This window comes from Danio aesculapii, chromosome 1 (genome assembly GCF_903798145.1).
Source record: "Danio aesculapii chromosome 1, fDanAes4.1, whole genome shotgun sequence".
Classification (NCBI taxonomy): domain Eukaryota; kingdom Metazoa; phylum Chordata; class Actinopteri; order Cypriniformes; family Danionidae; genus Danio; species Danio aesculapii.
Genome location: NC_079435.1, coordinates 21,021,166 through 21,042,576, shown reverse-complemented (window position 1 = coordinate 21,042,576; position 21,411 = coordinate 21,021,166). Strand labels below are relative to the sequence as shown.

General features: G+C 37.0%; 2 protein-coding genes across 2 annotated transcripts; one reads left to right on the top strand and one right to left on the bottom strand.

The window, feature by feature from the left end:
* The first annotated feature begins 1,377 nt into the window (after positions 1–1,377).
* On the top strand, positions 1,378–12,581 carry aip (aryl hydrocarbon receptor interacting protein). The gene is made up of 7 exons (XM_056457325.1): positions 1,378–1,503; positions 4,755–4,937; positions 7,611–7,799; positions 7,925–8,101; positions 10,208–10,349; positions 11,528–11,760; positions 11,864–12,581. Exons 1-7 carry the CDS (start codon positions 1,405–1,407, stop codon positions 11,867–11,869), a joined length of 1,029 nt encoding a protein of 342 aa, XP_056313300.1. The 5' UTR covers positions 1,378–1,404; the 3' UTR covers positions 11,870–12,581.
* Positions 12,582–12,617: 36 nt separating this feature from the next.
* cdk2ap2 (cyclin dependent kinase 2 associated protein 2) lies at positions 12,618–18,561 on the bottom strand. Its single transcript, XM_056457336.1, has 5 exons — positions 18,330–18,561; positions 17,896–18,055; positions 17,371–17,462; positions 14,663–14,783; positions 12,618–12,914 (listed from the first exon to the last, which is right to left on the bottom strand). The coding sequence occupies exons 2-5, from the start codon at positions 17,948–17,950 to the stop codon at positions 12,847–12,849; spliced, it is 336 nt and encodes a 111-aa protein (XP_056313311.1). The 5' UTR covers positions 17,951–18,055; positions 18,330–18,561; the 3' UTR covers positions 12,618–12,846.
* Between the last annotated feature and the right edge of the window lie 2,850 nt (positions 18,562–21,411).

Genomic DNA, 21,411 nt, shown 5'->3' with positions numbered 1-21,411 from the left:
CATACATTCTCATTCACACACATACATATGGCCTATTTAGCTTACCTAATTCACCTATAGCGCATGTCTTTGGACTTGTAGGGGAAACTGGAGCACCCGGAGGAAACCCACGCGGGGAGAACATGCAAACTCCGCACAGAAATGCCAACTGACCCAGCCGAGGCTCTAACCAGCGACCTTCTTGCTGTGAGACGAGAGCGCTGCCGCGTCGTTCAAAATACTTTTTAGTACAATTAATTAGCTTTTAACAAATAAATTGCTGAATTAAAATGAACGTAGTCATGATGAATCTCACTCAATGAGAGAATGCAGGAACAGACAGAAAGGAAGATGGCAGAGCCTTACATTTCTGCGATCTATATATATGGTCAGGAGGTTCTCAGAAAATAACATTATGCTGAATGTTCATTTTCTAATGTGTTTTTTAAAGGTAAATGAAGGTTATACATTGTGTTGTTAATTGAAGAGCTCCTGTATTTAAAAAAGAAGAAGAAAAAATATGCAAGTTCTGAAAGAGATCAAGCCTCAGCCATGTCAGAAAAAGTAACGCAAAAGTAACTCAAAAGTAACCTCTAACATATAACTTACCATAAAAAGTAACTAAGTTACACAACTAGTTAATTTTTTGGGGAGTAACTCAATATTGTAATGCAATACTTTCTAAATTAACTTCCCTAACATTGTCCATAACAAGTCAAATATAGAGAGACAATGTTAAAGTGTCTTATTTACAATAGGGTTGCATTGCCTTTTCACTTGTGCATTTCTGTAAACCATTACAACACATCTTGAAAGAACTTTATACTGAGGAAAATTTGGTTTCAGACTGTTTCACTTGATAAACATGGAACTTGCACACTTAACGTAGTAGTATAGGATATGTTTTATCTCAGAGTTATCAAAGTACAGAAATATATAAAATCCATTCTGTTGTATAGAAGGGTTTTAAAGAAAAGTCCAACTAAACAACCAGAACATGCAAACTGGGACTCGATCCAGCGACCTTCTTGCTGTGAGGTGACAGTGTAACCACTGAGCCACCGTAAGAAAGAACAATTACAAAGACACAAGAGACTAAAAGAGTTACTTAATAACAGCAAATTATACAAGTTTAAAGTATTTACACCAAGAAAGAGTTTTAAATGCAATATAATTACTAATCTTTTAAGGAGTTCACATCAAAATCCTTTCTGAAATTAAAACAGTAAGGGTGTTTCTTTGAAAATTTACATTTAAGGATGTAAAATTTAGCCAGAAAAAAGCTATAACTTAATGGCTGATGGCTTGTTTTTACGAAGCAGAGTACTGACGTGTGTATGACGTAAACCCGTGGTTGTGAGTCGCCGCAGCAGCAGCGCTCTCTACCCTCCACAGGGCTACACTGCATCTACATCTTCGACAAGAATGGAGGAACTTGCTATCAAGCTCAGAGCGGAGGGAATCCAGAAAAAAGTCATTTCTCCGGGAAAAGGGGAGCTTTCAACTTTCCCTAACGGAACAAAGGTAACATCACGTTCAGGGCACATTTTACTGCAATATAATATCGAAAGGGCGAACAAAAGTAACTGTAATCAATCTCTAAAGTGTCAAAATGTAGATGAGCTAACGTAGCTGGATTCGCGAGTTTGAAGGGTAAAACGGGCTTGGGTTCCCCGAAAATAACACACAGGTCGCGTAGTCTGGGATGTTAAGTATATGTCGCTAAAATCCTGTCAGATTATAAATTGTTTGAGGTGCTGTTTCTATAAGGAAGCGCCAGGTAGTGAGATTTAGCCGTTAGCTAAACATCGGGATGGATACCTGATGCTATATCATAACGCGGTCTTGAAAACAGACTTTCTTCCTTCACTATGACAGCTCAGAGTATGTATTAGTATACATTTTATAGACGTCGGTATTATTAACTTTATAAAGCCCTATATATGAAATAATTACCTTTGTTATTTTTTAGAACTGTTTATTTAACCAACTACACGAAAATGCTTAAAAAAAGATTAAATAACATGAAAGGAATATTATTTAAACACAACGTATGCATATGTGGGCATCTCTGGTTGTGTTGTTTGTGTATTTGTTGTATTTATCAATCATTGTCCAGTATCTATCATTATTCTGCTAGTGTCAATATTGGGTAGGGGCTGGGGGTTTTATTTTTTCGTCTTTACCTCGTGACGTCTTTAATTAACAGGAGGGGCGTGGCTAAGTATATTTCGCCCAAGCAGTCAAACTGACGTCATTATAGAGGTACTGCCGTTCGAAAGTGTAAACTATTCTGGAGAAACGCATTCTCTGTGGGAGGAAAGCTGATGGTGGTTTTGACATGATTCATTTAATTTTTACATCAATAAATCAACTTTCAAAGTAAATTGGATTAAAAACTGTGTCATTTCCACAGATTCGATTTGGTCATTTATCCCACATAATATTTATAAAAAGATTGGAGGTCTGAAATTTTGTTAAACTTGTAGTTTTGCTCCATCCAAACTCCCTTTAAAACTCTCTAAATTATTGTAAATAATCTAAAATCTAAATCATAAATTATGTTTCGTTCACAATTTCTCCCCGCACAAAGTGAAGCTATGGAACAACAAAAGCATCTTAGTGAAGAATAAATGGATTTTTTAAAATAAGAATTGGCATGAAAAATATATTAATTATCTTTGTGATTTACTTGATTCACAAGGGAACTTCTATTCATATGGTGATTTTATGGTTAAATATAATTTCTCTGTTATTCATAAAGAATTTCATACTATGATTAAGACCATACCTAGGCCCACACGGAATCTGCGCGCGCAGAATTCGGCAGATTTTTTGCAGATTTTTAGCCCATCATTAATTCTGTTTATTTACTTGAGTAAACGTGTGTAAATCTATATTTATTCAGTTTTTTAAATTAAATACAGTAATATTATTGACTAATATGAAAATGTTCATCTGATTTATGTACATTGCAGTTTGTACAGTAATATTTTCTCTCTTTTAGTAGATATATTATATGAGAGACTTGCTTTGTTTACCAAATAAAGTGAATCTAATTGGAGTTGCATTTTAAACATTAAATAAACATTAAAAAGTTATTATTTTTTATTTCATATATTAAGGTTTTAGTTATAATACTCCCAAAATAATTCCACAGAAATCCGCAGGTTTTTACCAAAATTCTCCGCAGAAATGGCAAAAAACATCTGCAGATTCTGTCTGGCCCTAGCCATACCTAATGGCCTTGCTCATTTAATGAATTGCCACTTGTCTTTGAAGTGATTGTTAAAAAAGATCCAAAGTTTTTAGATGAAGACAAATGCAATCATGACCTAAAGTGTGGTTTTATTACTACACTTTAGATTGTAAATATTAGGTCGTTAATATAATAATTGTGTTTCAGTCAAAGAAAAGAATCACTCAGGGGAAGTTTTCTTTGGAATTCTCTAATAGATAAAATTAATTGGGGAAAAAAAGCGTAGCTCTTACCTTACATTCTATGTTCCCAACAAAGTTAAAGAATTACATTTAAAAGTGTTACACAATATCTACACCACAAACGAGATTGTATCTAAATTTGGTAATCCTAAATCAAATAGTGTCTTGTGTAACTCGATTGATCTTCTTTTTGTCAAATGTGAAAGTGTTTGGTCAGATTTATGCATCTTTTTTATCTCACAATGTAAGTTTAACATTGATTTTTCCATGTGTGATATAATTTGTTACTTTTCTCATGACAAACCACACGGATGTATAGGCAATTTATTTATTGGGTAAATATTATATTCACAAATGTAAATTTTCTTCATCATTACCAAATTTGCAGAATTTCCTTTGAGACTTATATTGTTTAATTACTACTTTACAAAATGTTTACAGCAAAAAAGTGTTAAAACTCTAAAATTTTATCATTTTTTCAAATTTGATAGTTTGCCTCTGTACCCTTTTTTTATTATATTATTTTATAATTTTTTTTATTATTATTAAATGTCCTTGTTCATTGTTGTACTTAATATCATCCATTGTTATGGTTAATATGATTGTATTGTTCAAACACAATAAATAAATAATTAAGAAGCTACAATTTTTGGGGGGGTTATTATGAATGTGCCTTTACTAAAATAAATGCTTGTATTTATTTCTGTGTAAATTCCATATCCACAAATGCAAATTTACTAATACCAAATATTTTCCTGTTTTTGTAAGAATGTGGTCATTATTTAAATATAATTTATTACATAAAAAAAAGAAAGCAAACAGAACTATTTAATTTTGTTATGACTTCAATTTCTAAACTGTAATTAATTCTTAAAACGTCTTACCCTCAAGTTTATTTGATGTGTTTTATTATTTTTCTTTCTTTCTTTCTTTCTTTCTTTCTCTTTCTCTCTCTTGTATTTTTTTACATTGACAATGTAATTTGTATTCTGTATTGTATACAAATATTTATAAAAACATGTCAACTGTTAAAAGTAAACAATTGGTCAGATTATATTTGTGGATTAATTTACACTGAGTAATTGTTCACCTTAAGACTAAAAATGTGCACTAGAAAAATAAACATGGTTGAATTCTGAAAATTTTGCAGATTTTAATAAGAGAAACAGATCAGAGGTGCAGTGTAGTAGTAGTATTTCTTTGGGAGGGCCGATCTGAAAATTGATTTGCCTTTTAATGCTGAAATGCTAAGATCTTGGATCATATTTACACAAAGTCTGCCAAAAGGAATGTTTTAATAACTGATTAAATAGTATTCCTTTTTCTCCTGAAAGGTGAAGTTTCATTACCGCACTAGCCTGTGTGATGGCACCTTGTTGGATGACTCCAGGATGATGGGAGGTCACAGTAAACCCATGGAGCTCATACTGGGGAAGAAGTTCAAGCTTCCTGTATGGGAGCAAGTGGTTACCACTATGAAAGAGGGGGAAATTGCTGAATTCACTTGTGATGTCAAGGTCAGTAATGTGTCTGGCTGTATTTATTTTTTAGCTTTTTAATATTTTAAAATCATTTTTTTGGGTCTGTTTGGAGCAGATTAATTAATTTAGAAAACTTTGGTAGCCTAACATTTTTAACTACAATCATATTTCTATTTTATCAGACCTGGGATCCTTTCATTGATTATCTAGAAACTTCTAAGGGCGTACTTACATTATGTACAGTTGCCTTGAATCGTGCCGAAGCACGCTTGTCCCCTCGCCCTTGACGACCGGTACTCACATTACATCCGAGCTGAAGCACGCTTATGTCATCGATGATGTGCTGGTCAGTAACAGAAGAGAAGCGCTCTCGCTCAGCACAGTGGAGATTTCTTTAGTTATATCATATTAGTGGTTTGATATGCAGTGACACGCAGTCAAATATTTCGCCAAACAGATCAGCCACTTTTGACGCTGTCTTTGGGAATTTTTGGCCATTCCTCTTTGCAGCACCGCTCAAGCTCTATCAGGTTGGATAAAAAGCCACAGTGTACAGCCATTTTCATATTTCTCCAGAAATGTTCAATAGGATTAAGGTCTGGGCTCTGCCTGGGCCACTCAAGGACATTCACAGAGTTGTTGTGAAGCTACTCCATGGTTTCCGCTACATTCATTCTTCAGTGGCGGGGGGCCACACCAAAATTCATCCCGCCACAGCTACATTACAGTTTTTCATTCAAATCATTCAGTCGTTGTTTTTTTATAGCGGGTTATAATCACACCAAAACGTATTAAAAGGTAAGTAAATTATTATGAGCGCAAACTTTTCTGTAATTGTAGTAGTGCTGTGCGCTGTTTGTTTAACCCTTTAAAGTGACATGCTGACTGACTGACTGACAGGTGCGTGATGCATGAGGCTAGCAAACACGACGTAGCTTTCAGTTAAGATGAACACAGTTTATATAATTATACTTTATTTATAGATAAAAGGTTTGTGGTTTTGCTTGTAATGATTTTATCTTGCTGGAGTTTATAGCCGTTTCACATTACTTTAGGACGCATTAATGCCACTCTGTAGGTCTATTAGAGACATTCATAAATATTCCTAGCAAAACTAATAAATGTCGGAGACATACCCGTTACATAACGGCACTAAATCGCACTTCAGCAGCATTTATTTGAGAGCACACATGAAAACGTGCAAGACGTTTTGTGCATAAACAGAGGAAATCGGTGCATAAGCAGAGATCCGCATGCTCGTATTACATAAATGCGATCTCGACTTGTAATACTGCGCACACGACATTTGTCATTGAAATAACGCCATTGGTAGTTGATGGATCTGTGTAAAAGGCTGCCACCACAGCTGGAAAAAATCCTAGAGGAAACACTGCACTCCATTGATATTTTGGCAATGTGCTTTGGGACATTGTCCTGCTGGAAGAGGTCAAGAGCACTCCGAATCAGGTTTTCATTCAGGATGTCTCTGCACATTGCTGCATTCATCTTTCCCTCTATCCTGACTAGTCTGAAAAACATCCCTACAGCATGATGCTGCCACCACCGTGCTTCACTGTAGGGATGGTATTAACCTGGTGATGAGCGGTGCCTGGTTTTCTCCAAACGTAATGCCTGGCATTCACTCCAAAGTGTTAAATTTTAGTCTCATCAGACCAGAGAATTTTGTTTCTTATGGTCTGAGAGTCCTTCAGATGTCTTTTGGCAAATTACAGGAGTAGAATGGCTTCCTTCTGGCCACTCTACTATACAGGCATGATTGGTGGATTGCTGCACAGATGGTTGTCCTTCTGTAAGGTTCTCCTCTCTCCACAGACGAGCGCTGGAGCTCAGACAGAGTGACCATCGGGTTATTAATCACCTCTCTGTCTAAGCCCTTCTCCCCGATCACTCAGCTTAGATGGCCGGCCAGCTCTAGGAAGAGTCCTGGTGGTTCCAAACATTTTCCACTTACGGATGATGGAGGCCACTGTGCTCATTGGAACTTTCAGAGTAGCAGAAATTTTTCTGTAACCTTCCCCTGCCTTGTGCCTCAAGACAATCCTGTTTCAGAGGTATACAGACAATTCCTTTGTCTTTATGCTTGGTTTGTGCTTTTACATGCACCGTCAACCCTGGGACCTTTATACAGACAGATGTATGCCTTTTCAAATCATGCCCAATAATGAATTTACCACAAGTGAACTCCAAATAAGCCGCTGAAACATCTCAAGAATGATTAGTGGAAACAGAATGTACTCGAGCTCAATTTAGAGCTTCACAAAAAAGGCTGTGAATGCTTATGTACATGTGATTTTTTTCAGGTTTTTATTTTTAATAAATTTGCAATAATTTCAAAAAAATATTTTTTCACATTGTCATCATGGGGTATTGTGTGTAGAATTTTGAGGAAATAAATGAATTCATTTTGCAATAAGGCTGTAACATAAATGTGGAAAAAGTGAAGTGTTATGAATACTTTCCGGATACACTGTATCTTTTTCTAATGAAATTAGAATTATTATGTTTAAAATAGAAGGAAGTGCCTGTGAATAATTGTATTTGTTTTATCTGAAAAGTTATATTCTTTGGTTTTTAATTAAATATCACTTTAATTATGTAATTTATAATAAACATTATAAATGTATATTTCCACAGCATGTATTTATTTATTGTGTCAGTACTGATTTGTTTGTGTTTGTACTGTAACAGCACACAGCTCTCTACCCTCTAGTTTCTCTGTCACTACGAAACATCAGCCAAGGAAAAGACCCGCTGGAAGGACAGAGACACTGCTGCGGGATCGCTCAGGTTCACTCGCATCACTCGTTAGGTCACCATGATCTGGATAAGCTGCAGACCAATCCTCAGCCTCTAGTCTTCACCCTGGAATTGTTACAAGTGAGTGTTTTTTGGGGTTTGTTTTTATCATGAGTGAGATGACAAACATACTTTAATTACAAAGTATCTTTTGGTGATTCTTTGAAGGTGTTTTAATGATGTCTTTTTGTGCTTTCTTCATTCAGGTCTTGTCTCCTGGCTCCTACCAGCAGGAAATATGGGCAATGACAGATGATGAGAAACTGGGGGCCATACCTCAGATCCATGAGGAGGGAAACGCGCTCTTCAAGAGTGGAGATATTTCAGGAGCTGCTGAGAAATACTACAACGCCATCGCCTGCCTGAAGAGCTTACAGATGAAGGTAAGCTGAGAGAGATGTTCATGTGAATATATGAATATGTGCAGCATAACTTTCTCAATCAACAAGAGCAGTTAAAACTTGATCATCTAAAGCTGACAAACATTTAGGCTGGAGTCTGTTCAAATGAATGTCAGCTTGTATGTGTTCCTTCACAAGGCAGCTCCTGCTGTTTGTTCCTAGTAAATCTGCAGGCATCCTTCTCTGTGACAATATGAAAACATGTTTGAAACTGTGGTTGCTGAAGAATGCATTCACAACAAATTGTTTTGGCTTTTAAGAGAACTGTTTAGAGGGATGGGTCATCTAAAGCTAACAATTTCTGTTCATTTACTGTTGTTATCCACTAAGATGTTATGGATGTTTTCTACAGTACAGGATAAAAGGAGATAATTAGCTAAACCATGGTTCTTGGTGAGTTGTAAAATAAGTGAAGGGCTTTTCACGCAACACACCAAGCTGACGGATAGCCACTGGGCAGCGTCAGGCTGTTGGTAAGAATCTGTTGGGCTTGTTTGTTTGGTGTTGCCTCTCGTCGGAGGGAGTTCACCTGTTTCAGCATCCACCATTGGCGCATGGGCACTCTGATTGGCTGTTGGACTATGAGTCAGCCCAAGAGAACAAAAAATGCCAGAACACAAATGGTGCATTCCTAATGGGATATGTCAGCCTACGAAGGGCACTTCAGTGTAAAAACAATCATAACCGCAATATTGGTTGATCCAAACTGGCCACTTAAAAAGGACCCTTTAGAACAGGGGTGTCCAAACTTTTTGGGCCGAGGGCCAGATACAAAAAAATAAACTTTGTCCCGGGCCAGATTTTGCATACATCACACAGACACGCATATATGTATGTATATGTATGTATGTGTATTATTATGAAATTATTTTATTTCGTCATCCAACTGTGTTTCTAGAAAGACTTCTGAATCTTCTCTGACCAAATTACAGTTGCAACACTCATCAGACACTCCTATATAAATTCTCCTTCAGTGAAGGGTTTCCTGTGCTGTGCGATTAGCTGAGCTACCTCATTGTTAGCCAGTGTAGAATTTTCTTGCACTTTCTTGAGCTGATAGGGCAGCTGTTAATTGTTTTACTATTTGCTGTAGGCCTGATGTTTTGTTTCATGTCTTTAATATTATATTCCTTTATTACTGCAATTGATTCCTGGCAAATTAAACAGACACATAATCCGCTGACCTCTGTGAAGAAATATTCTTTGCCCCAACGTGACTGAAATATCCTACACTCACTGTTGATTTTCCTTTTTCTTGGTTGCGTCATGGCTCGCCAAAACGTGATTATCAATTATGTTTCCTTCAGTTTGTTCGGTTCGTTTTACTTCATAACAGGAACTGCTGCCCAATTGAAGGCATGTCATAGCGACACCCGGTGGTTATTTATTGAATTACGTTCCTTTTTGTATAGCGGCCAGATTATATTGATATTTATAAAAAGCCTCGCGGGCCGCCACAAACGGATTGCGGGCCGCAGATGGCCCACGGGCCGTAGTTTGGACATCCCTGCTTTAGAATGAACTAATTCAAAGAGTCAAACCGATGGACATTTCGGGTCTCCATCATGCGATGTCGAACAACACATTCAACTGACCCCAGAGCTGTCACTCTGGAGTGTAAACCCTTCAAAGGGATTAGGGCATAGGGATGGTGAATGGAGTCCAGTAAAATAAGTCAGCTATCATTCTGTGGTCTTTCTGAAATATCTGCACACTATTAATATTCAGACATATTTCTTGAGGGAATCCCTTGGTGGTGAAAGAGAGTACTGTAGAGATGGTATGTAAACGCTGCTTTGAATGTGTGCAGCACTAGTTCTGGTTTCCTTTGTGGGATGACAATTCAGACTACTGCCACCTGCAGGCATGGAAAGATGCATCCTCTCACACAGACCGTATATTCTCATTTTAATCAAGTCATCCGTTTGGTCAGCTTTTTGGTCCCAATGTGTCGCCTTGTATCCTGGGCCTTAAGAGTCTAATAGACACATACAGGCAAATGTTTGCTTCTCAAATGAGAATATCAAAATTCTCATTTTTGAGCACAATAATCATGGTTGAACATTTAAGCATCTCCCCTGTTTATAGGAACGTCCAGGTGATGAGCACTGGATCAAACTAGATCTGATGATCACTCCTCTCCTCCTCAACTATTGCCAGTGTAAGCTTCTTCTGGGCCAGTACTATGAGGTTTTAGACCATTGCTCTTCTATCATCAACAAGTATGAAGGCAAGTATCAAAGCAAATCTTTAAATATCAATGATGATTCCTGCTGTGCAACTCCTCAACTTTTATGCCTGACTTTAGGTTTGTAAACACTTTTGTATTAAAGCCTACACTGTTATCATCTTTACGAACACTCTAAAGTTAATGAACATACTAAATAGTGATGTAAATAAGACAGCATGAACATGTTCAGACCATCAGTAAAAAGACTCTTTTACACTGCACAGAACTTTGCATTTCCTCTGTAGTGTAGTAACTTTTAAAGTGGGTGGGACTATCACTATAGTTGCATTGCTTCTACTTCTGTGACATCATCAAATATGTGAGACAAACCAACCCACAACACAGCCAAAACTGGCTACTAGTGGAATGGTGTCCTCGAGCAGTGGCTTTTTTCTGACTATTTGACGTACAGTGCATTTGGTGGTTCGTGCCCCCAATAACACTAGTAGTGACAATTCTCTTGGACCAATCAGTGATCAGCAATGTGTGTTTATTATGTTTTGGCTTGCTTGAAACTTCATCTGAGGTGGTACTAAAAAAGTTACCAGGTATAAGGTAAGGAACCCAGTGGAACTGCCCACAAAAATGATCTGTACCTAACAGAACTGTGCCTAAATTAAATCCTTACATTCACACATCCATATTTTCTGCTTATTACAGTAATGAGCAGGACGCTTTCAGTTTCTACAACTGTGCCACTTGTCCTATGTGTACCTGAGATTAGATTATATGTTTAATAATTTATTGGGTCAACATAAAGAAAATTGAGTTTTAATTGGCTATGAGGATTCTTTCCTGTCATATATTATGCATGCACGTTTACAAGCCGGCCAGTTCATGCTCTTATGCGTGTCCAAACTCTGTCCTGGAGGGTCGGTGTCCTGAATATTTTAGTTCCAACCCCAACTAAACACACCTGAACCAGCACATCAAGCTCTTTCTAGGTATACTAGAAACTTCCAGGGAGATGTGTTGAAGGAAGTTGGAGCTAAACTGTGCAGGACACCGGCCCTCCAGGACAGAGTTTGAACCCTTGTAGTCCTTATGGAAGAACGGTTGCCTCTTTTACATTACCACATGCATTGTCAGCTCAAGCATATCTAGCTGAAGAATGTGGATGTAAATGCACTTCATTGTTATTTGCATTTCTAACAGCCATACTCATTCATGTCTGTCAGATAATGTGAAGGCATACTTCAAACGAGGGAAGGCCCATGCAGCGGTGTGGAATGAAGCAGAGGCCAGAGCTGACTTTGCCAAAGTGCTCGCATTCGACCCATCGCTTGAAGCTTCTGTTGCAAAGGAGTTGAGAGCGATGGAGGAACGCATTCGGGAAAAAGAGAAAGAGGAGAAGGGGCGCTACAAAAACCTTTTCAGTTACAGTGGGAAAGCCTCTGCTGCAGCTACCACGGTGAGTTTCATTAGGTGGAATAATAATAATAACATATAATTGATAGTAAAAAAAAAAATCATTTAAGTAACCTGTGACATTTTGTGCCTGTCTCTCTTTTTAGGGCTGAAACAAAGGTGAACTTCCAATTTTCCATGTTTAAGGAGAGAAGCACATGCACTCTGATAAATTCATCCCTCACATTCATGTAAAGCGTCACCCGCTTATTGTTCCATATGTTTTGTTGAAATATAGTTTTGAGTGGCCTGGCCCTCCATTTATTCCTGAACTATCATTATAATTGAGTTACCAATGGGATCCGAGACACCTATGAATCAGGAAAAGAGGTGAATACCAGCTTACTGCCTTCTTTCTTTGTATATTTGAATACAGCTGATGAAAGAATTTCTCAAACCTGTGCATTAAATGTGCTGTTGACCAAGAGCAGTCTGAATGAATCAACCATGAAAGACAATCCGAAGATGCTAGACTGCTTAAAAAGAATTTCTACAACTATATAGCCCTCAGTTTTCATGTTATTCTTTTATATTTATCATGTTTATTCATTTTAGTGATAATATCCTCATTGTATATGTATACTTCATTTTTAAGGTTGAGAGATCAAAGAAGACACGTTGTTAGCACGTCAAAAAAATCCACTTGCCTCGTTTTTGTGTTGTTAACCGTCAATGTCATACCTATATACACACACACACACACGTCACTACAAATAAACTTTTTCATAATGCTTTTTAACTATATTTTGCATGTATGTTGTGACTGAAGCCAAATAAAATGAAAAAAATCTAAATAAATAATCGCTTCTCCCTTTCTACCACAAACACTTGTTCTCTGGAATTAAAAATCCGACAAAATGCTTGATTTTGTTTTTTATTTAAATACAGAATTGCAAAAATTGGGCTTAAAAAATGTCTATGCTAATCGCAGTAACACTACATGAGGTGTACGTCGGGGAGATGGCTATGCATAATGGAACAAAGGTCAATAAGAAAGACAGAAAGAGATGGTGTTGTAAATAGATGGGCAGAGAGAGACAGAACAATGGGGAGATGAGTACCGGAGGGAGGATGTGTGTGTGTGTTGATGTTATGTGCGAGCACTTCGCTCTGTCTCCGCTAGACACTCCCTGACGAGAGCACGTGCGTGGATGATACCTGATGAAAAACAAACACACATTAAGCCACATTGAATAAAACCACATGCTAACAAAAATACTCTAAACTGACTCATGTTTTGAGCAATGTCAGGCCATTTGTTTATAAATTTTCATTTTAAAAAGTCCTAAATATAGAAAAATTAACGCCATTAGATGGCAACTTATATGCAATTAATATTTCATAATTAATCTATTAGGTATACCAACAGTAACATTCAATATATAGCCTACAGCCTATTACAGTATTATACATGAATGATAAACACCACACTTCATTAATCTGCAGTACAATAGCTTAAAGTCTAGGGCTTTTCACACACTAAGGAAATATTGAACACACTTCACAATTTACCCAGGGTTAACAATTAATCCTGGGTATTAATTTACTCTTGACATTAAAACTGGTGTTCATGTACTTATTTGAATATTTGCTGCCAATATTGTAGGAAAAATGCAACTTGCTTAAATGTTGTAGCATTGTGCATCCTCATTCTATATTGCTGACTGCTATATTTTTTCCAGAATGTAGTTTTCAGACTACAAATGTTCCAGGACAAATTGCAGGAGCTAGGCCGATGAATCGGTGTCTCTTGATTCATAGATCAATTATGAGATATTTGTAATGTGTCGTGATTCTGTCTAGAAGCAATTCTGAGCTTAGTTTTTAACAGCAGATGGTGCTCAAGACCTATAGCCCTTATAAATCGACCCATTTGCATCACTGTTAAACACCAAGCATGTATATACACTACCTAACAAAAGTCTTGTCGCCTATCCAAGGTTTAGAAACAACAAATAATAACTTGACTTCTAGTTGATCACTTGGTATCAGAAGTGGCTTTTATGAAAGGCAAGTACAGAATACAAAGTCATGGTGGATGAGTTATTATTGTGTATGACTTTCATGAGCTTGGAGGACTGCATCCATACATCTCTGCAATGACTCAAATAACTTTTAATAGTCATCTGGAATGGCAAAAAAAAAAAAAAGTGTTCTTGTTGGACTCCCAGAGTTCATCAAGATTCTTTGGATTCATCTTCAATGCCACCTCCATCTTACTCTAGACATGCTCAATAATGTTTAAATCTGGTGACTGAGCTGGCCAATTCGGGAGCACCTTGACCTTCTTTGCTTTCAGGAACTTTGGGTGGAGGTTGTAGCATGAGAAGGAGCGCTATGCTGCTGAAGAATTTGCTCTCTCCTGTGGTTTGTAATGTAATGGGCAGCACAAATGTCTTGACACCTCAGGCTGTTGATGTTGCCATCCACTCTGCAGATCTCTCGCACGCCCCCATACTGAATGTAACCCCAAACCACGATTTTTCCTTCATCAAACTTGACTGATTTCTGTAAGAATCTTGGATCCATGCAGATTCCAGTAGTTCTTCTGCAGGATTTGTGATGATTGTAATGCAGTTCAACAGATGATTCATCAGAAAAAAAAAATCTACCTTCTGCCATTTTGCAAATGATCAACTAGAGGTCAAGTTATTATTTTTGCTCTTACAACTGGGATCGACGACAAAATTGTCAGGTAGTGTATAAGGCTTGGTAAATGCAGCATTTAGAACATGATAAGTCAGAGTAAAATGCTAAATCCTTTCTTAGAGCAGAAGCAAAACTGCACAAAACTGAGAACAACTCTCTTGACTGCCCTTAGGCTCACATTACTCCAGGGGGCTAAACGTCACTGACTGTTACAAATGTGCTGCATGCTGTACTGTGCTCAGAAGGCTTTGGAGTACCTCTCTTCAGTCTCTCCATGGCACTTTTGCTGCCAGCGTAGGTAGGCCGAATTTCACGGCTCATCTCCTCAATGACGGAGAGCAGCTCACTATAGGTAGATCCCTGGGACACTTTGACTGGCTACAAAAAAAAAACAAGACAGCCGTTGAGGAAGTCTGTGTGACACCCCATTTACAAAAAAGTGTAATACACACTACCAATCAAATGTTTGTAATTATTCAAAAAGATTTATGGTTCATGGCCAAATACCTTGAATTTTAGGCACATTTTATTGTATTCTATCTATCTTTTCCCAAATGTTTGTTAAAAAAAAATAAATTATGGGTTGCACTTTTCAGTTTAGGAAAGTTGCATTCAAACAATAAAACATTTCAAATAATTATGTTGCTTTATAAATAATCAATATCAGGTTACACTGATGACTCAAATAACGATGCTGAAAATTCTGCTTTGCCTCTAAAGAAATAAAAGACATTTTGGAATTAGGACCTCCAAGCAATCAAGCAACTGCTGATGAGAGAGGAGTGCGACATGGCACAAAAACAGTGGAGCTTTTATTACGCCACAGTCGACTGCTTCCTAAAAATATGCGACATATTAAAGCACCTTGTTGTTTTCAGTTTTTCATAAAAGCAAACCGTGAATCAAGGGTCCAAGTACAGTGGCCGAGAGAGCTTAACATGCTGCAATAAAAATAAACACTTGCAATTACAAAAAACGCCAGCAAATAAAGTAAAATTCTTCATCCATATGACAGCCATGCTGCAAATCCTCACAACGCAAACACATTAAAAAAAAAAATGCACTGCATTTTTACACAATAAAACGTGCTGCATTCTCACAACACAAACTATTTACGAAAACGTGCTGCATTTTCTCACAATGCAAACAAATAAGGTGCTGCATTTTCTCAAAATGCAAACTATTTACGAAAACGTGCTGCATTTTCTCACAATGCAAACAAATAAGGTGCTGCATTTTCTCAAAATGCAAACTATTTACGAAAACACGCTGCATTCTCACAACACAAACAAATTAGTAAAACATGCTGCATTCTTACAGCTCAAAATTTACGAAAACGCACTGCATTTTCTCAAAACAAATAAAAAAAACGTGCTGCATTTTCTCACAACGCAAACAAATTAGTAAAATGTGCTGCATTCTCACACAACACAAACAAATTAATAAAACATGCTGCATTCTCACAATGCAAACAATTATTAAAACGTGCTGCATTTTCTCAGCGCAAACAAGCTACGAAAAGGCGCTGCATTTTCTCACAACAAACAATTTACGAAAGCGTGAAGCATTTTCTAACAACAAACAATTTACGAAAACGTGAAGCATTTTCTCCCAAACGCAAATACATTAGTAAAACGCACTGCATTCTCTTACAACACAAGCAAATGAATAAAACATGCTGCATTCTCACAATGCAAACAATTAATAAAACATGCTGTATTCTAAAAACGAAAATACATTAGTAAAACGCGCTGCATTCTTTCACAACACAAACAAATTAATAAAACGCACTGCATTCTCACAACACAAACAATTTAGTAAAACGCGCCGCATTCTTTCACAACACAAACAAATTACTAAAACGCACTGCATTCTCTCACAACACAAACTAATAAAACGCGCTGCATTTTCTCATAAAGCAAACAAGTTATGAAAACATGCTGTATTTTCTCACAACACAAAAAGAACGGAAGACAACAGAAATGTTTCAAGCGGACCCAAAAACGTGACAGACGCCACTGTATTTTGACTATTGCTCAGTGAAGTTGTGGGTGATCTTTGAAAGGTAAGTTTATTTTAACATCTCGATTTCCTTGTCTTTAATATTTATTAGCCTTAATAACCAAACCTAAATAGCTGGTTCAGTCACAATTTGGGATCTTTTTGAAACATTTCCGTTGTGTTGTGAGAAAATGCAGCACGTTTTCGTAAAATGTGTGCGTTGTGTGAAGATCCAGCGCATTTTTTAAAAATGTATTTGCGTTGTAAGGTCAAACTGATGAAAATCTTCTTAATTTACTGGCGTTTTTTGTAATTGCAATCTCAATTGTAATATCAAATTGCAGCACGTTAAGCTCTCTCAGCCAACGCATGTATGAGATGAGAGGTTTGCTCTGACTGTGGGCTATATTTCGTGTTGTTTTATTAACCCAAAAAAGGACAATGTATGCTGTGTGTAGTTTTTCTGTAATTGGTAACGCATGCATGACTGCTGTGTCACAAGTAAAAACTGCTTACTTCTCTCAATTTCTTCTAAACATTTGAGATAACGCAAGTACATAAGTTAGCAAAAAGTAACACTTTTTTTTTTACTGGTTTTCAGATTTTAACAGTAAATACACTTACATTCTGTATGTTTAATCTTACAAAATATGAAACCAAAATGTACACTGCCTCATTTATGTGCCAATGTCTACATTAAATGTGTTACTTTAATTAATGGTTTATAAAATTGTTAAATAAAAATGTCAAACACAGTAATATACAATATTACTGCCACTATATTATATTTCATTCAATAATGCAGCCACAGTGAGCTGAGGAGACTTTTCCAAAAACATCTGAAAAACGTACTATTCAAACCTTAGACTGGTCGTTGCAAAAAGATCAGAAAAATGCACATTTGGTATTGATCACTATTTCAATACAGCAAATTGCAGGAACCCCCAATGTCATCAAAACATGCCTGTACAAAGCCCATCGACGGCGGACCGAAGTCACTAAACGCTGGTCTAAAATTTGAAGAGGAGGCCAGTGATGGAGAAGAGCCACAAGATCCTGAAACCAGAAAACAAGAAAGACCAATCACAAATCAAGGAAATGTCAAAAGGCCAAATTCGACCAATGAAACGTTGCCACCCAGTGTGTTCGTGTGTGTAAGGAAGTAAGGAGAAACAGAGGCCAGAATGGGACACACAGATGTGATGGCACAACACTAACACAGGGAAAACAGTTATGGTTTTAAAAATAAACGCTGCAGGGCGCGGTTAGCAGCACTTAAACCACATTTATGTAATGAGCAAGACAGATGGTGGCTATGGCTCCTTTAACTCCTCCCCCTTTTATCCGTGCCTCTGACCTCTTTTACTGTAGGTTCACTGACCCCTTTCCTCAGGATTAAAACGGTGCGTTTAAAAAGATGGTAGACGTAAAATACACCAAAATGAAATAAGCACGTAAAAATGAATGAGCAGAGCACAGTGAAACTCACCTGGGGGAGTGTGGTTGGAGCCGGTGGGTGCGGGTGCGATCGGCTTGTAACTCATATTTACACCGCCGTCGACTGAAGCCTCGCGTGATGAAAACTTTCTGCTTATCTTCTGAATGTAATCTCGTTGGGCTTTGGCGTCCGAAGCAGGAACGACGTTGACCTAATGCGAACACAAAGAGCAGATGTATAGATATGCAGAGTGAGGTGAGAGACAAGATAAAGGCTAGCGGACAGCAAAGACGGTCCCCTCTCAACTTAACCGGCTCGAAATCCGCGACTTGTCCATTTAAATCGCCCGCATTTGACAGACTTTTCACTATTTTCTGAAAATGTACAACACGTGTAGCTTTCATATAGTTGTAAACATATAGTTTGTGGATTAAAGACAGCAGGATGCCTGTGGTGGTTTATGAAAGGTAAATTTAACAACCCACCTCTTCCGCGAACTCGCTCGACAGCGACACGCGCTAAATATCCAACAAGCCGACAAATGAAACCGACAACAACAACCGGGAACACTTCGCGACTCGCTGAACGGTTAAATGTGGTTTCTGGTCGCCGGTTTGTAGTTGTTCGAGGAGGTAAATGTGAATATTAACGCACGGGAATAGTTTCTGTGCGCGGAGGTGTCGGTTCTTCTCCTCTCTTCCTGCGCGTGCTAGCCTGCTATGTTATTTTCTTCTTCTTCTTCTTCTTCTTCGTTTTTTGGCGAATTGCATTCTTTGTGCATATCGCCACCTACTGTGCTAGTTGTGCAACCAGATTCTGTGATTGCTCTGCCCCAATCCCACAGACCTCAGAGTCCAGGCGCCGGTTGACGCTGCGTGTTCAGCTCCTCCCCCCTGCACACTGAACTCCTTAATCTCTAGACTTGTAACAGAGCACTTATTTTATTTACTTACATGAGTTATATTTTAGTTATATTATTATTAGTTATATATTATTTTATTATATCCTTTTATCTAATCCTGTATTATATAAAAAATTTATTAGAGTCCTATATCCTATACGATCATAATTAAACTCATACCCCAATAGGTATCCTATATCTTTATCTTCCTTTCCTTTCTCCTTAAGATATTCAATTAGTTCCTTTCTTTCTTCTCTATATTTTAAACATTCATATATTACATGCTCAATTGTTTCTTTAACGTCACAAGAGTCACATAATCCATTCTCATGTATACCAATTAAAAACAATGAATCATTCAATCCGGTGTGCCCCAGTCTCAGTCTGGTAATTATGCCCTCCTCCTTCCTATTCCTTCCATGAATAATCATTTTAGTGTCTACATTCTTTTTGATTTTATATAGACCTCTTCCCTTCAAATCTGTATTCCATACTTCTTGCCAATGTATTGTCACATTTTTCTTAATAATACTTTTAATTTCTCCTTTACTTAATGGAACATTTATATCGATTTCTTTTCTTTTAGTCGCATTTTTAGCTAATTCATCACTTATTTCATTTCCCACCACCCCTATATGTGCTGGAATCCAACAAAACCCAACTAGAATTCCTTTCCTTTGGATTCTCCATATTAATGTAAAGACTTCATTCATTAAATCTTCTCTAGATGACTGATGACTGGCTAATGATTTTAATACTGAAGCAGAGTCTGAGCAAATCACAACTCTGTCTGGTGTCACTTCTTCTACCCACATAAGTCCCACAATGATAGCAACCATTTCAACAGAATATATTGACAGTTCTGATGTTGTTCTTTTTTTTATAAATACCTCCAAATCAGGAACACACACTCCTATTCCTGTAACACCCTTGTCTGGGTCTTTAGATCCATCAGTATACATTTGTGTACTCCCATAAAATTTTTCAACTATATGCTTATATACATTTTGTTTGAGTGTACCTGATTCCTCCCACTCATTTCTTTTATCCAAGATCTCAAGATTAATTTCAACTTCAGGTATTATCCATAGGGGGACTTCACTCCATACTGGGCTTTTATTACCCACTATATCAAATACTTGGTGTTTTTTTGCTATATTATGTATATCCCATCCAAATCCTCTTCCTCTATTATTTGTATACTCCCAACAATCCATTAAAGTTTCTTTTACAATGTTCTCTCCAGCATAGCTTTTAATAGATGACCAATACGCCAGCGCCAATTTCTCCCTACGCAGATATAATGGTAATTCATTTGTTTCAACAATTAAAGCATTAACCGGTGTTGATTTTACTGCTCCTATACACATTCGAAGTGCTCTATATTGAATTCTATCAAGTCTTTTTAAAATAGTCTTTGATGCTGCCGCATATATCATACACCCATAATCAAGTACCGATCTTATTAAAGCCTGATACACTGTGAGCATTAATGATCTCTCTGCTCCCCATTCTTTGCCTGCTATTGCCCTCATTGCATTTAAAGTTTTCCTACACTTCTTTTCCACTTCCTCAATATGCTTTTTCCATGTGTACTTGCTATCCAGCCAAATCCCTAGATATTTAAATTCTTTAACCTCCTCTAATGATTTTCCATATATTGATAATTTAATGTCACTTGATATCTTATTTTTCCTACTAAAGATCATATAACATGACTTACTGATCGATATTTTGAATCTCCAAAAATTACTCCACTTTTCTACCTTATCTATCGCAGCTTGTATGTTTTTAAGTACCTGCTTTAGGTTTCTTCCTCGCTTCCATATAGCTCCATCGTCAGCGTAAAGAGCACTTCCTATCCCAGGTCCTAAGTCTTTGAAAATATCATTAATCATTATGTTAAAAAGCAATGGACTAATAGTACTGCCTTGAGGAATACCGTTTTCTGCATTAAAAGATGAAGAATGAGCATTTCCCACTTGAACCATAAATGTTCTATCATTCAGAAATTGTTTTATCCAGTTATATAATTTTCCTTCTATGTTCATTTTATCAACTTTAGCTAACAATCCTTCTCGCCAAACTGTATCATATGCTTTTTCAATATCAAAGTACACGACTACCATAAACTCTTTCATGTTAATTGCTTTTTCTATTTCATTAGTGACTTTACTTAATGCATCTATAGTTGATCTTCCTCTTCTAAAACCACACTGATATTTGCTATATTTTTCCTTTTTCTCCACATCATAATTAATTCTATTCATTATCATTTTTTCCATTAATTTACCTAAATTTGATGTTAATGCTATTGGTCTGTAATTTTCCGGTTTTGTAGGATCTTTCATTGGTTTTTGAATCGGTATTACTATTGCTTGTTTCCACATTTTTGGGATAACTCCTTCTTTCCATATTCTGTTGTATAGTTTAAGAATCAATAAAATAACTTTTTCTGAAAGATGTTTAATCATTATGTAGCTTATCCTGTCTCCACCTGGGGCAGTATTTGCACATTTCCCCAGTGCTCTTTTCAATTCTGAAGCTGTAAAATCTACATCCATACAACTATTTCCATTTATTTTATTATGCATAATATTTGGATTTATTTCCATAAACTCCCTTCTACTTTCTTCATACTCGTCCCCCAATTCTATACTATATAA